The following is a 14,732-nucleotide window of genomic DNA, read 5'->3' as shown; positions in this document are numbered from 1 at the left end:
ATTGGTCCATAGAGTATACACTGATTGGCAATAGCTCTCCAAGGTTTTCCCAGCCCTACCTTGAGATGGTCAAGGACTAAACCTGAGACCTTCTGCCACAGAGCTATGGCCCTTCCCAATATATTTTAGGGTGGATACATACTATGGGATGGACAGATCAGCCAATTTCCAGTCTGGGTCAAATTCTCCTCCACCTCTAACACACACACATATTATGTTGACCTCCCTCCCTTATTAATATTAATATTTAATTTTATTTTTAGTTAATAAACACAAACACAGCTGTTAACAACAGAAGGGCCAACTAAAGTAACACCAGTGTTTTTATTTTACCTTTCTCAACAGAAGTGTGCGTAATGGATTCATGCATCTGCTTTATTGGTGAGGATGCTTTTACAGGCGCTGGCATATTTAATGGCAAATGCAACGAGGTGGGGGCATCAGAAAGATCAGAATCTGAAGACTGGGAGAAGACATACTCTTCTCTAAAAGAATGCCGGTGCAATTCAACGTCCACCACCTTTCAAGAGAAAAACAACAATGCAGAGAGGGACTTCGCTGCATACTCAGATACAAAGGGCACCAGTTTCTAAACCTTTTGCACCCATCAACAGAAACTCCTGGTTTGGGGGAATTGTGTTGGTTTGCTTAAAATCCACCTGAACTCAAGTTCAAGTAACCCAATAGTTGAAGTATAAGCAACCAACCACAGAAGCAGGTATTGCTCAGAGAACATCAGCTGGTCATATGACATCAGGTGGATCCGATCCCCATCTGAACTAGCAGGGCTTACATTTAGCATTGCTTAAAATCTGCCACCAAATGCAAGCCATGCTGCCAATCTGCTAGGGAGCTGATCCCTAACATCAAATCCAGTTGGGATCTCCTGAGTGAACTTGACCCCAGGCATGCAACTTGTACTCAGCACTGAATTTAAATGCTTTACAGTGGTACCTCTGGTTACGAACTTAATTCGTTCCGGAGGTCCGTTCTTAACCTGAAACCGTTCTTAACTTGAGGTACCACTTTAGCTAAAGGGGCCTCCCGCTGCCGCGCGATTTGTGTTCACATCCTGGGGCAAAGTTCTTAACCTGAGGTACTACTTCCGGGTTAGCGGAGTCTGTAACCTGAGGTGTTTGTAACCCGCGGTACTTGCAAAGGAACAATCATGAGTGCACTCCAAGGTTTCCAACTGCAACGCTCCCTTTGCAGATGCAGTTCTACATATGACTTCAGATGAGTGGACTGCTGGGTGCAAGTGGAACAAAATCGCCTCGACCAGATGGGGTTGCCTGTCAGGCCTAATTTGGCCTGCAGGCCAGAGGCTTCCCATGCCTGCCTTAAAAGGTCACAGAAAATCCTGCCTAAGACCAAGAGCAGCCAGCATGGGCACCCCATGTCAAAGCTAACCAGACACTGTTGGCCCAACCAGTTACCTGTCAAGAGCAGTACACAATTTACAAAATGCACTTTCAACATGTAAGCTGCTTGATAGCTATTTTTACTGCTCATACTTTGGGGGGCAGGGGTGGAGATGGCCAAAGAAAGTGATCACTGCTTCCATTCTACAGTTTTACAAGAAAAGCCCGGGAAAACTTTTAAAAATCATACCGTTTCAGCACCTAGCGTCTGGAGACCTGTGTATGTCCTATCCAACTGTATGAAACAAATAGGAAAGGAAAAGTTTAGGTGTCTTTGTCACAAATATTAGCAAATATATACACATACACAAAACTTAACACATAGCAATAAACAGAACTGGCCCTGCCCATAGGCAGAGTGAAGCTTTGCCCCGTGCAGTTGGTTTGGAGTATACCACAAAATGCCAGAAAGTTGTTGACTTTTTAATTTCTTATTTTTGTATTTTAACTGCAGAGGGTAGGGGTGGGGAAGAGGTACATGTAGGGTTTTCTGTCTCAGATGCCAGAATGACTGGCATTGGATACTACGCACTCTGACTTGTTTGAGCATGGAGGGCTATTTGTTCTGTTTTAGGTTCAGAGATTTTGTTACAATCAAGTAGTATATAAACGTTTGTTAAATAAAATAAAACCAGTAAATAAAACACAGTGCCCTAAAATCACCCCAAAGCAAAACTATAGTAAGAAAAAAGTTAGGACTCTTCTAAAAGCCAAGCAAGAGGGAGCCATACTTATTTCCCTGAGAAGGGCATTGCTTCACAGAAGACACAACTATTCTGAACCATAAAAGGACTAGCATAGAAAACAGGGTTTACTGTGTTATTTCTTGTGAGAGCAAAACAATAAAAATACAAAGAGAGTATTTTCATCTATGCATTATCATTGCAGCAAAGTTACCTTCAGATGGTGTATGATATCAATTCTTTTGTTCCGGCTGTCTTTGAAATGAATCTGAACCCTGACAGGAAACTCTCCCCAGCCCCGTCTAGTCAGGTGGAAAGGAGGCTCTCTAGAAATAAGGATCATTTTTCAAAACAAAAGTCTTCCACTACAAACAAGATACTTCTGAGCTTGGGATTTGGAGGAGCAGAACAAGCAACAAGGCCCATATAAGGTGGAAGACCAGCAAAGAGTTACCATGGTAATATTCAAGTATTCGAGACAGTGCCAAAGAATCTTAAGGATTTCAAGTACTGAACATACTACTCAAATTTTTCAAGCCTCCCTAATATTTGCAGTCTTGGCTATTTGATTTTAGAAAAGGTTTTAGCAGGCTCCTGAGGAAATAATCCGTGGTCCCCCCTATGTTGGATTACAGTTCCCCTCAGAGGTTTGTCTGGCACCTTCATTATACAGCTTTGGGCAAATGCTGAAGACTCTTTACCCTGGCTTTTGACACTTGAGATGTATATTTTTAGAACCGATCTTATTTTTGTAATGTTGAGTTGTTTTAAACTGTTTGCAGTGCTGTGTTTTATTATTAATGTTGTGTTCCTCTTTTAGTAACCCGCTCCCGTTGCTCTGTCCCAGCTTTTGCCAACCTGGCAGTTTGAAAGCACACGAGTGCAAGTAGATAACTAGATCTGCTGTGGCAGGAAGGCAAACAACATTTCCATGCACTCTGGCACTCGTCGTGATGTCCAGTTGCACCAGAAGCGGCTTAGTCATCCTGGCCACATGACCTGGAAAGCTGTCTGTGGACAAACGCCGGCTCCCTCAGCCTGAAGCGAGATGAGCGCCACACCCCAGTGACCTCTGACTGGACTTAACTGTCCAGGGGTATTTTACGTTTTTACCTAGTAACCTGCACTGGCACCTTAGGGTAAAGGGAGAGTAATAAATTGTAATCATCATCATCATCGTTGTCCATTGGCCAATGTTGGCTGCGGCTAGTGGGACCTGGCTGGAGGCCCAACAACATCTGAAGAACCCCAGGTTCCCCAGCTGTGATATAGCTAAATACACATCTCAGCACCATGCTTAAAAAAACAGACAGGAAGCTGAAATTCTGAGAAGACACACAGATGGGGTGAAGAGCTGAGCTGCTTCACACAATCTCTGCCATCTGTTTTCTGCTCAGTATGCCTTTTGTTTCTGCTGGGCTTCAGATACAGGCTTACTCTGGCATAAGATCTTGACTGAAAAACAGCAGGTAGGGGAAGGGTTATGCACTCTTCTGCGTTTACCTTCTTAGGCATATGATGCCACATATCAGCCAGGGAGGATTTCAACCCCCTTCCCAGAGTACTGGAACCACACACCCCACCCCTAAGTAAAAATCACTGAGGTTCTGAAAATCTGTCAGTCAGTTGGGGCATGTTGGAAGTTTCACCGAAAGTGCTGTTACCTGACTTCGACAAGATCGTTAGGTTTGTAGCTGGGATGAAGAAAGAACCAGACTTTCTTAACAAAGTGATGAATGCTGGGCTCTCTTCGGGACCCTCGTACATACACCATCCATTTATGAGTGGACTGGTCATTCTCTTCTCGCTTGTCAGGAGGAATGTACCTGGCAGAGGGAGGAAAGAAAGAATCGCTTTGAAATATTAAATCACACATTGTTTAGCCATTTCTCTAGGTGCGATCCACTAGAAGACTTCAGGAACAAGACTTCAGATACTAACTTGGAGACATTGCCAACCACTATGGTTTTCTTCACAAACAGCCGCGAATGTTCATCATTTGAGTGGCCAGCATTTCTCAGGCCCCCTTTGTGACCTCTAGCAACACCAGAAGTGCCCTGAGGACAAAATAAAATCTGTTTAGAAATCTGCTTACACACACATTTACTCTAATTTTACCCCCTGCAAGGAAGATACAGCTACTGTTTAAGTTGCAAAAAGGACATACACTTGCCTGCGGTAAAAGGTCAATAGAGAACAACCCTGAAAATGATAAAACCACCAGCATATTTTAAAATACCCTTTTAAAGCTGTTTAGTACATTTGCAAATCTAAGCAAGAGTAGGGAGATGCAGAGCTGCTGCAGAATTTTAAAAAAGGGTCAATTTAGGTTTGTTCCATGAAAGGGTTTTTCTGCCTCATCACATAAAGGGTTAGGTTTGCCAATACTGGGGATTAAATTTCTTTCCACTCCTCTGAGGGACAGGGACCGTAATTCTCTCACATTCAAATCAAATCAAATCAAAGTTTATTGAACGGTCACAGACCAATTCGACATTCTCTTACATTTAAAACAACAACTAAGATGAAAATAACCCTTTTCTCTGCCCTCTCCAAAGGTGTTGTAGAAACTGTACAAACTTCTGACTGTATTATTTGAATTGTATATGCATGGAACATGTCTTGGAGGGGTGTATATGGGGATTATTTGTTATATATATTTGTAGAAGCTGAAAAATAAAGTTAAGAACCCCATCTCCCTCTATCTATTTCTATCCCCCTCTTTCTTCCCAATGTCTCAACAAATGAAACCGATTTGTAAAAAATGTTACGAGAGACATTGCATATATTTCTGTAAATCAAGAAAATCTTTAATAAAAAACAAAAACAAAATAAAGTTAAGAAGGGGGGAAATGTTGTGGATGATGGAGCATAATGCTTTTGAAATTATCGCTGCATATAGTGCTACATCAGCAGAAAACAGGCAGCAAAAAGCAATATAATTAGACCTGTAATTGACCCCTTTCTACAACAGTGCTAATGAGGAGTGTTGAAGATGAAACCATCTCTGTGGGTTTCAGAAGGCACAGCAGAAGTCAGGAATATATCTGCCACGTCTGCCTTTGAATACAAAAGAACACTACCCCCCCCCCCCTTCCATAGCTGCCAAGTTTTCCCTTTTCTCGTGAGGAAGCCTATTCATCATAAGGGAAAATCCCTTTAAAAAAGGGATAACTTGGCAGCTATGCCCCCTTCCTCCTGCCTTGTTTTAACACATCGGCTTCATTTTACCTGCCCAGAATTCTTGCTCAGCCTCTGGTCGAGCTTGTTTGATAATCGCTCTTCTACATCCAGGCTGCCATTGTCCTTTCCCATCAGAAAGTCCATGTGCTGGGATGATTCACTCTCTGAATGGTTAACTGACAGAGTTTCTGACCCCTGATTAGCAGGAGACGATGATCTGGAGGGAGATTCCAAAAATCTCTTGATAGATGGATGGTTAAAAACCATAGGGTCGCAGGTCTTGGTTCCCTGAAACAACGAAGAAGGCAGCACATCTCAGTTTTGCTCAGAAGTAAAGTTATGACAGAAAGTAACATGTCCACCTGATTAAAGCATATATTGTGCTGATAAACACTTGCAGAGTCTAGCACCCATCTGACCATGGCTTCCTTGGAGGTTGCAGACCACCAAACATCTGGCAGTTTTCCTTTTTCGTAAACACATTTTTTTCTTTCAAAAAGTCACATGCTCCATTACTATCAGTTTTACCTCTCCGACTTTAAGAAGACCAGTAGAAGCATAGTAGTTTGCAACAATGCAGGCTCGCAGTTTATCCATCATTCTTCTTGCTTCAATCAAGCGCTATGAATAGGGGGGGGAGAGAATATGAAAGTCCCGTTATGAAGTATAGTGACTGTAACCCTTCCCACAGAATACTGAGCTTGAAATTTGTATACCTGATCTATGACTTCAATCTCATGTTCTTTATTCTTCATTTCTACAGAAAACTGCTCTTTAATAATTGCCTCAATCTTCTGTACTGCAGCATCTCGTGCTGTTAAGGAAGAGTCCACAAAGAGGAAGAATATTCTCATGGGCAAGAAAGTTAAGGCCATTTGCAACAACACAGTCCTCCATGCCTGGAAGACGGTGTGGATTTCTGGCATACTTTTTGCTTGCATTTTAGTATCAAAATGACCAGGTCAAGTATGAAGAAATGAAAAAAGTATGCCATTCTTATTTGTTTGTATGTGTGTATGCACCCATGTGTGACCCCACAACTTTTAAATAATAAAAGAAAAATATGTACCCTGTTTCTCATATTTTAAGACATACCCATAAAATAAGCCATAGCAGGATTTTTAAGCATTCAAGGAATATAAGCCATACCCCGAAAATAAGACATAGTGATAGGCGTAGCAGCAATGCCGGCCGCGGCAGGAGGAGGAGGAAAAAAATAAGACATGCCTTGAAAATAAGCCATAGTGTGTTTTTTTGAGAGAAAAATAAATATAAGACGTGTCTTATAATATGAGAAACACGGTAATATTTTAAAGAACCATAATACAATAATTGATATATGAATACAGTATATGAATGACAGCTCCAAACTATGAAGATTGGTGAAAGAAAGCTCTGACAAGGGCTTGATGAAGTTGAACAGTCAATCACTGAATCCATTTCAGGAGATCTTCATCAAAAGCCTAGTTGGACACATAAATTCAGCAATCCATACATGGACCAAACTACACATTTGGTTAAATGCATAGCTTGGACCCAAATGTTTTTATATTTTTATATGAGTGTGTGTGTGTGTGTGTGTGTGAGAGAGAGAGAGAGAGAGAGAGAGAGAGAGAGAGAGAGAGAATAATTAAGATAATAGCTGTGGTGCAGGTGCTCCAACTACCGCACAATTGCGCTCATTTCACACGCTAGCAAGGTTATGCTTAAAATTCTACAAGGCAGGCTTAGGCAGTATGTGGACCGAGAACTCCCAGAAGTGCAAGCTGGATTTCGAAAGGGCAGAGGAACCAGAGACCAGATAGCAAACATGCGCTGGATTATGGAGAAAGCTAGAGAGTTCCAGAAAAACGTCTACTTCTGCTTCATTGACTATGCAAAAGCCTTTGACTGTGTCGACCACAGCAAACTATGGCAAGTTCTTAAAGAAATGGGAGTGCCTGATCACCTCATCTGTCTCCTGAGAAATCTCTATGTGGGACAAGAAGCTACAGTTAGAACTGGATATGGAACAACTGATTGGTTCAAAATTGGGAAAGGAGTACGACAAGGTTGTATATTGTCTCCCTGCTTATTTAACTTATATGCAGAATTCATCATGCGAAAGGCTGGACTAGATGAATCCCAAGCAGGAATTAAGATTGCCGGAAGAAATATCAACAACCTCAGATATGCAGATGACACAACCTTGATGGCAGAAAGTGAGGAGGAATTAAAGAACCTTTTAATGAGGGTGAAAGAGGAGAGCGCAAAATATGGTCTGAAGCTCAACATCAAAAAAACCAAGATCATGGCCACTGGTCCCATCACCTCCTGGCAAATAGAAGGGGAAGAAATGGAGGCAGTGAGAGATTTTACTTTCTTGGGCTCCTTGATCACTGCAGATGGTGACAGCAGTCACGAAATTAAAAGACGCCTGCTTCTTGGGAGAAAACCAATGACAAACCTAGACAGCATCTTAAAAAGCAGAGACATCACCTTGCCGACAAAGGTCCGTATAGTTAAAGCTATGGTTTTCCCAGTAGTGATGTATGGAAGTGAGAGCTGGACCATAAAGAAGGCTGATCGCCGAAGAATTGATGCTTTTGAATTATGGTGCTGGAGGAGACTCTTGAGAGTCCCATGGACTGCTAGAAGATCAAACCTATCCATTCTTAAGGAAATCAGCCCTGAGTGCTCCCTGGAAGGACAGATCGTGAAGCTGAGGCTCCAATACTTTGGCCACCTCATGAGAAGAGAAGAATCCTTGGAAAAGACCTTGATGTTGGGAAAGATGGAGGGCACAAGGAGAAGGGGACGACAGAGGACAAGATGGTTGGACAGTGTTCTTGAAGCTACGAACATGAGTTTGACCAAACTACGGGAGGCAGTGCAAGACAGGAGTGCCTGGCGTGCTATGGTCCATGGGGTCACGAAGAGTCGGACACGACTAAACGACTAAACAAGGTGGTTTTTAATAATAATAATAATAATAATAATAATAATAATCCACTACCACAGAACATGTGAGAAGAGTGTTGTAATAACAAGTATTATTGCAGTTCAGGTACAGTCTGGCTATAGTAATTTAAGTTTTTAATAAAATTAAATGGGAAATGGTGGCAATTGATCCATCAGTCAAGCTCTTGAATTTCACACAAAGAAATATTGAAACCAATTCTATTATTTTGAAAGAAAAACAGCAGCGTTCTGCATATTTTAGAAATCTAACACAAACCAATACCTATAGACTCTCCTCTTATCTCTGTCCCACTTCAATTTCCGAATTTATTTTTTATTTTTTACCTGACTGCTCAGCTACTTTATGACGTTTATTTGTAGGTACATGCGAGATCTCCTCGTAGTCTGGGTCCATCTCTTCTATAGTTCTTTTGATTCCGGACATGTTTGGCGACTTCACTAGAGGGAAGGGGGGGGGGGAAACAAACAGTGAATTCAAACATCTGACAACATCTTTCCATTTACAAGGTCACATTGCAGAAGAAGTAAACCTTCCAACTGGGAGGAAGAGTACAGATCAATTTATATGCTACTTGTGTGTAGGGAACTCATAGTTTCAACCCAGAACAGGACCACACTTCTCATCTCACAATGTCTTGCTACATCTACTCTCTGATGATGGCACATTGAAACATGGTTGCCTCCGAAGGAACCCCTAAACATGAACAACTGCTAACACTTAGGGGCTCTGCAGGATTAGGAACCCTGTGCAATTCGGCATCCTCATTGTGCACAACCTTTAAACAAAAGCAGCTCAACATGCAGACATATCAGATGGTAGAGCTAGCAGAACATCACAATATCAGGAGAAACACAGCCCTGCATCAGCTTGAAATCTTGAGTACCTACACACAAGTAATTTGTGAACTGAGTTTCTGTCTCAACAGCTCCCCAAAACTCCAAGATCTATAAAGTAATCCAGCTCCTTCAAGCTATATTCTGAATTGAGCTACTTTGCGGTAAAAACCTGTCCTATTTTTCTTTTTTCTTATTTTCCTCTTTTTTAAAAAAAGCTCTTTTGGTTTAGGAATCAAGTGCAAGTACCTTGTTTTTCTTTGAATTATCATAAGCAATAGTCACATAAAAACAACCGCACATCTACTGCTGGCTACATTTCTATGAGTTTCTCTTGGTTTTTTTGGGGGGAGGGTACCATCTGAAATGCTACAAAACCCAGCTAAATTGAGGTGACCAAAGACCATGACAGGATAAACAAGATATTTAAAAATTAGAAATAAACCGCTGGACCACAGACAGCTCCACTATACAGCCTCCAAATCTCTGAAAAGTTATCATTTGCATGGAGCCTCAAATAACAAAGTGAAAAGAGTCCAGTGCAACAGATTTTGCAGTAACAGTAGTGTTAGTCAGGCATTCTGAAGCTATGAAGAGCAACTACAATGAGGGCACCCCATAGGGATGAGCAAGGTATTCAGACTTATCATTATGTTCGCGCTCCAGAAACGTGTTTTCCAGAGATCTAAAATGTGTCGTGAGTTCAGAAGGCTCCCAATTGTCCTCTAACTTGGAGGGTGAAGAGAATGACCAAGGACAAAGCAGCATAACCATCCCTCTGTGTGTGTGTGTGTGTGTGTGTGTGTGTGTGTGTGCATCTACTGCAATAATTTATCTAAATAGCATCAGAACACCTGAGGGCTACTATTAATGCATAATCTGCTATTATGATGGACTATTTTCATTTTGTTGTTTGAGACTCCAAACAGATATTCTTCACATTGCTACTCATGGGGGGTGAAGAGAATGGCAACAAGGGGAGACAGAGCTAGTGCCCGTGCCCCCCTTGGATTATTCTTCTACCTGGCATCAGAATGCCTAGAGGGGGCAAATGTGTGACCAGCCACCAACAAAGGCCCTAATCCTGCACAATTATTTCTTCACACATTGTCGAAACCTTCCTTTTGCTGCTCACTCTCCTTAGCAAAGTTATGTGCGAAGACATATGAGTGAATACATAGATGTCCTCGGTGAATGACTCACACAGAAAGACAATGAAAGGCCATTATGAATGGAAAAAAACCTTTCTGCAATATTTTACCTCAGATGTGTCAAAAAGGCAGAATCTGTTTTCCCTCAAATGTCACTGTACCTCTGTTGAAGGCTTTTCAGTTTCCTTTCCAGTTACCCCTGTTGAAGAAAAACTCTTTTAGACAAGTGAAAACAATCATTTTCTTGAAGCTCAAGTTTCCCAGCATGTTCTGTTACGAGCAGAATAGTATTTCAATTTCCAACTTAAGATCTTTACCAAATCACAACTACGAGTGACCAAAGCAAAACAAGCTGATAGCTCAAGCTATTATTAGGCATTGCAAAATGCTGCTTCGGTCACGGTGCATTACTACCAAACACCGTGGGACTTTAAAGCTCATTTAAGCGGGAGCAAGTCCTACTGAACACAATGGGGCTTACTTCAGAATAGATGTAGACATAAACGATTGCACTGGGAAGCAAGTTATGATGGGGCTACAAGGAAGCTGGCACAGGAACAGTGAGTCACTGTGGCATGCTAGTTTGCAAAGGAGCCATTTGTGCTATTAGGAGCCAACTTTCTGAGGGTCTTCAGAACAAGCCTGAATGACTGCAGGAGCATCAAGGAAAAGCACACCAAGGATGGCTTCTAGCAAGATGTTCACGCAACATGCAAAACTCAGTAGGGTGGCCTTTGGGAAGACCCCTGTGAGAAACAACAATGCTTTGGCTGGTCCTACATGTGCCTGGCAACTTGTTTCCAGGTAGCCATAAAATCGTACTGCCCTCTTTAACAGCCCGATCCTTTGCAGCGTTAGGCGAACCAGTTGCAATCCGCGGGACATGTAGCAAACTCGACGAGGGACTGGGGCTGCGCGTGCCCGCAAGTAAACGCGCTTAGTTAGGATCCGTCTGCAAGACTGCAGCTTCCAGAGGGCTAACTTGGGAGTAAAGTTAACCATAAGCTCCCGCGGGTCTTACTTCCAGCAGCAAGCAAACACGGCCAGGATCGGGGTGCCAGATGGGACTTTTCGGCTCCAGCGCCGACCAAGTTGCACGAGCGAGCAAACTTCGGGGACTCTGGCGGAGGCGAGCGCCTCGACACCCTCTTCTTTGGGATGGGGACCCCCGCGCCTGCTGCCAGAGTCGAGGCCCCGCGCCAGAGGGGGGCGCTCTCTCCCCCGCGCGCAAACGCCCCGCTCCTCCTCAGCCCCGCGGGCGGGAAGCGGAGCCCCGTCTCGGGGCCGCGCAACTCACCCGCCTTCGCCGAAGACGCCCCGATGGGCCGCCGCCGCCGCCGCCAGTGAGTCCCTTTCGCCTCCGCCCAGCCCTGAGCTCCAGCGAGGCCAGCGTCTCTACCGCGCAGCCGCCATCAACTCCGTCCCCTCTCGCCTGCCCGTCACGGCAACGGCGGGGCGCGGCTGCGCAGGCGGAGAGCGGAGAAGGGGCGGGCATTGGGAAAAGCCGGTTTCGCGAGGGGGCGCCGCCGGCAGGGCGCTCTCTTTGCAGCCGCGGCTTGGGCTCAGCCCAGATGCTGAAGGATCCGAGGAGCCCGAGGCGCTGGTTTCTTTCTTTCTTTCTATTTCCCTGAGAAACTTTTTTTTAAGTGCCTTTTCTTTCCTCTTTTGACTACGGTAATGTTTTATCTCCTGTTGGTCGATTGCGATTTTTAATTGCTTTTTGCAATATTGTTTTTGTCCCGTAGCAGTTCGGCCCCCGCAATTAAAAAAAGGGGGGGACTGCTAGTTTGCAATCTTAGGGGTTAGAATTTGGGAAGCTGGTCAGTTATAGAGCAACACCCCCCCAACCCCCGCAAATCGGGCTAAATTTAAAATGAACCTGGAACCAATGTAATGGTCGGTTTTGGAACGGCTCGTTAAGCTGTGATCTTGGGCAGTGGGTTGCTCACATGCAACCGGAAAGGACCAGATCTCTCCGCTGATCTCTCACGAACAGCGAGTCCAAAAGAAAGAAGAGGGGGGAACTCCTCGTCTTCACGTATCTGCTGCCCACCTTTTTTCCAGGCTTGACGAATCCTTTCCTGAGATAAATGATGCAGTACAGCAGTGGATCCCAAACTCTTTCGCAAGTTCCCAAAGCTCTTCATTAACAACATTAACATGGGGATCTAATTATTCAGGTTGGATATAAATAGGGCAGTGTTCTCTGTGAACATGTTGATATTTAATGGGCTTTGCTGTTGTTGATAACTCTAGTTATAAGCATGGGTGTAGACAGGATTTTTGTTATGGGGGCAGGACTTTGTTGGGGGCCCAAAAGTTTTGTTAGGGGGCCAGAACCATCGTGATTGGTCAGTCAGTTAAGTATTTCTACTGTTTTACTTGATCTAGGGGGGGCAGCTGCCCCTCCCTGCCCCCTTTGGCTATGGCCATGGTTACAAGTAATTTCGCTGTCAGTCCTGTTGCTAATCATGTTCACCAGTAGGTCTAAGTGCACAAACAGTAGTGAAAATGGGTGGCATTTTTGAAGCTTAGCTGTTAATAGTCTAGGGAACAGGGTCTATCTTCCCCCCCCAGTGATAATTCAGAGTGTGTAGGTTGATCGCCGAAGAATTGATGCTTTTGAATTATGGTGCTGGAGGAGACTCTTGAGAGTCCCATGGACTGCAAGAAGATCAAACCTATCCATTCTGAAGGAAATCAGCCCTGAGTGCTCCCTGGAAGGACAGATCGTGAAGCTGAGGCTCCAATACTTTGGCCACCTCATGAGAAGAGAAGAATCCTTGGAAAAGACCCTGATGTTGGGAAAGATTGAGGGCACTAGGAGAAGGGGACGACAGAGGACGAGATGGTTGGACAGTGTTCTCGAGGCTACGAACATGAGTTTGACCAAACTGCGGGAGGCAGTGCAAGACAGGAGTGCCTGGCGTGCTATGGTCCATGGGGTCACGAAGAGTCGGACACGACTAAATGACTAAACAACAACAACAGGTTGATTGAAAGCTTGTTGCGGAAATTGCTACCTGGGAGAAGAATTTTGGTTGACCACCATTCCGGATCTCTGAGTTCAAAAATTATATTGGTAGTGTTTAGAGGAGGAATTATAACAACCAAGTTATCTGCAATGTTGAACTTGATAAGGTGGTAGATATAGTGAAGTAGGCACCAGTGACATGATTTGAGGTGGTTCTGAACTTATTTCAGCACACAATATTTTTCATATCCTAGTTCCTATTTGCAGCTCCACACTGAATAAGGAGCAGCACACCAAAGTATTATAAACTAGTCTCAGCTAGTTAAAATTGTGTGCATAAAGGGTCCTATAGTGCCAAGGCTGTGATCTTTTACTGAGTTACAAGTATGCAAGGAACTTGCCAACTGGACACCCATACTTTGAATAATGGAGATTTTCATGCTGACAGATGCAGTTATAAGCACAATTATATAAGCTCAGTAGCATATAGCCTTGTACTGAATCTTTTGCAGAATCTGAATTTTCATCTTTAAGTATATTCTGGCTTGTGAATGCCCATGGCTGGAAACAGACCAAGACTTGGTCTGAGCCAGCATGACATAAAACTCAGAAAATAGCAGCGCTTGCTGTGTAAAATGGCATCTTCCCAGCAATAGTAAACGCTGTTTCTGAGCACAGGGAAAATAAATATTTCCATCTGCAAGAAGTGAGAAACCAACATACACGTGGCAGTGAAAAACAAAGGAGGTTTATTCAGAGTATATAAGCATGGGAATAATATGGCCAATCTTTACAAACCTGTGTTTTCCAAACTCTGGTAGGGCAAAATTCTCAATGAGAAAAAAAAGCAAGAAAAGAGGCAAACCAAAATTATGCAAATTAGCAATATTTATTCAGAATTTGATTTTTTTGGCAAAGATTACACCAAGAATAGATTTGTTTACAAACATACAGATTCTCTATTCTTTGGATTAATTATACAAAATAAGCTAAAATCACATGCTTTTCACACACACTTAAATACTGCTACATATCATTACACAGTAGCTTCAAATGTATAATTTCTAAATAACCATCTTTAATATTCTAAAATGATTACAAAAAGAAATCACACATACCTATAAATACATACACAAAACATTAAAATATTGTCTGAATCATTTGAGCATTACAACAATACAAACTAAGTGTTAACATAGTTCTGAGAACAGACTTAGGTAGGGCAATGCATTCATAAAGCATATAAATGAATGATAATTGTTAAAACTGCTGTCACTAGATGAAATCCTTGAGTTACAACTGTAAGATTTCACATGATGAGTTTTATATGTTTAGCTGCCATTTATCCTGCAGTACTGACATAATTACTGTATTCAGAAAGCGCTGTAACTGAACTGAAAAGGAATGTTGGCCTATTTGAGTTTTTCATTGGTAAGAAAAATATTAAGCAACATACTTTTCAATTATATTAGGAGGACAAATCTCATGTAAGAATTTGATTTGAAACGTACTAAGTTAACTCATT

General features: G+C 42.8%; 1 protein-coding gene across 3 annotated transcripts in view; it reads right to left on the bottom strand.

The window, feature by feature from the left end:
- The window catches only part of YEATS2 (YEATS domain containing 2), a 48,073-nt gene extending 36,437 nt beyond the window's left edge, over window positions 1-11,636 (bottom strand). For 2 of the 3 annotated variants that reach the window (XM_035133233.2, XM_035133232.2), the window contains exons 1-11: window positions 11,531-11,636; window positions 10,344-10,432; window positions 8,573-8,686; window positions 6,004-6,101; window positions 5,816-5,908; window positions 5,336-5,575; window positions 4,046-4,161; window positions 3,769-3,930; window positions 2,319-2,430; window positions 1,612-1,656; window positions 334-520 (exon numbers count right to left, since the gene is read on the bottom strand). In XM_035133233.2, the coding sequence (XP_034989124.2) occupies window positions 334-520; window positions 1,612-1,656; window positions 2,319-2,430; window positions 3,769-3,930; window positions 4,046-4,161; window positions 5,336-5,575; window positions 5,816-5,908; window positions 6,004-6,101; window positions 8,573-8,672 (1,153 nt within the window). In that variant the 5' untranslated portion in view covers window positions 8,673-8,686; window positions 10,344-10,432; window positions 11,531-11,636. The remainder of the gene's footprint in view (window positions 1-333; window positions 521-1,611; window positions 1,657-2,318; window positions 2,431-3,768; window positions 3,931-4,045; window positions 4,162-5,335; window positions 5,576-5,815; window positions 5,909-6,003; window positions 6,102-8,572; window positions 8,687-10,343; window positions 10,433-11,530) is intronic. The other variant, XM_035133235.2, reaches the window with a different exon arrangement.
- Between the last annotated feature and the right edge of the window lie 3,096 nt (window positions 11,637-14,732).

The sequence above is a fragment of the Zootoca vivipara genome, chromosome 5 (assembly GCF_963506605.1).
Source record: "Zootoca vivipara chromosome 5, rZooViv1.1, whole genome shotgun sequence".
In the NCBI taxonomy this organism is placed as follows: Eukaryota; Metazoa; Chordata; class Lepidosauria; order Squamata; family Lacertidae; genus Zootoca; species Zootoca vivipara.
The sequence above is the reverse complement of the archived record's forward strand: the minus strand, read 5'-3'. Positions and strand labels throughout refer to the sequence as shown.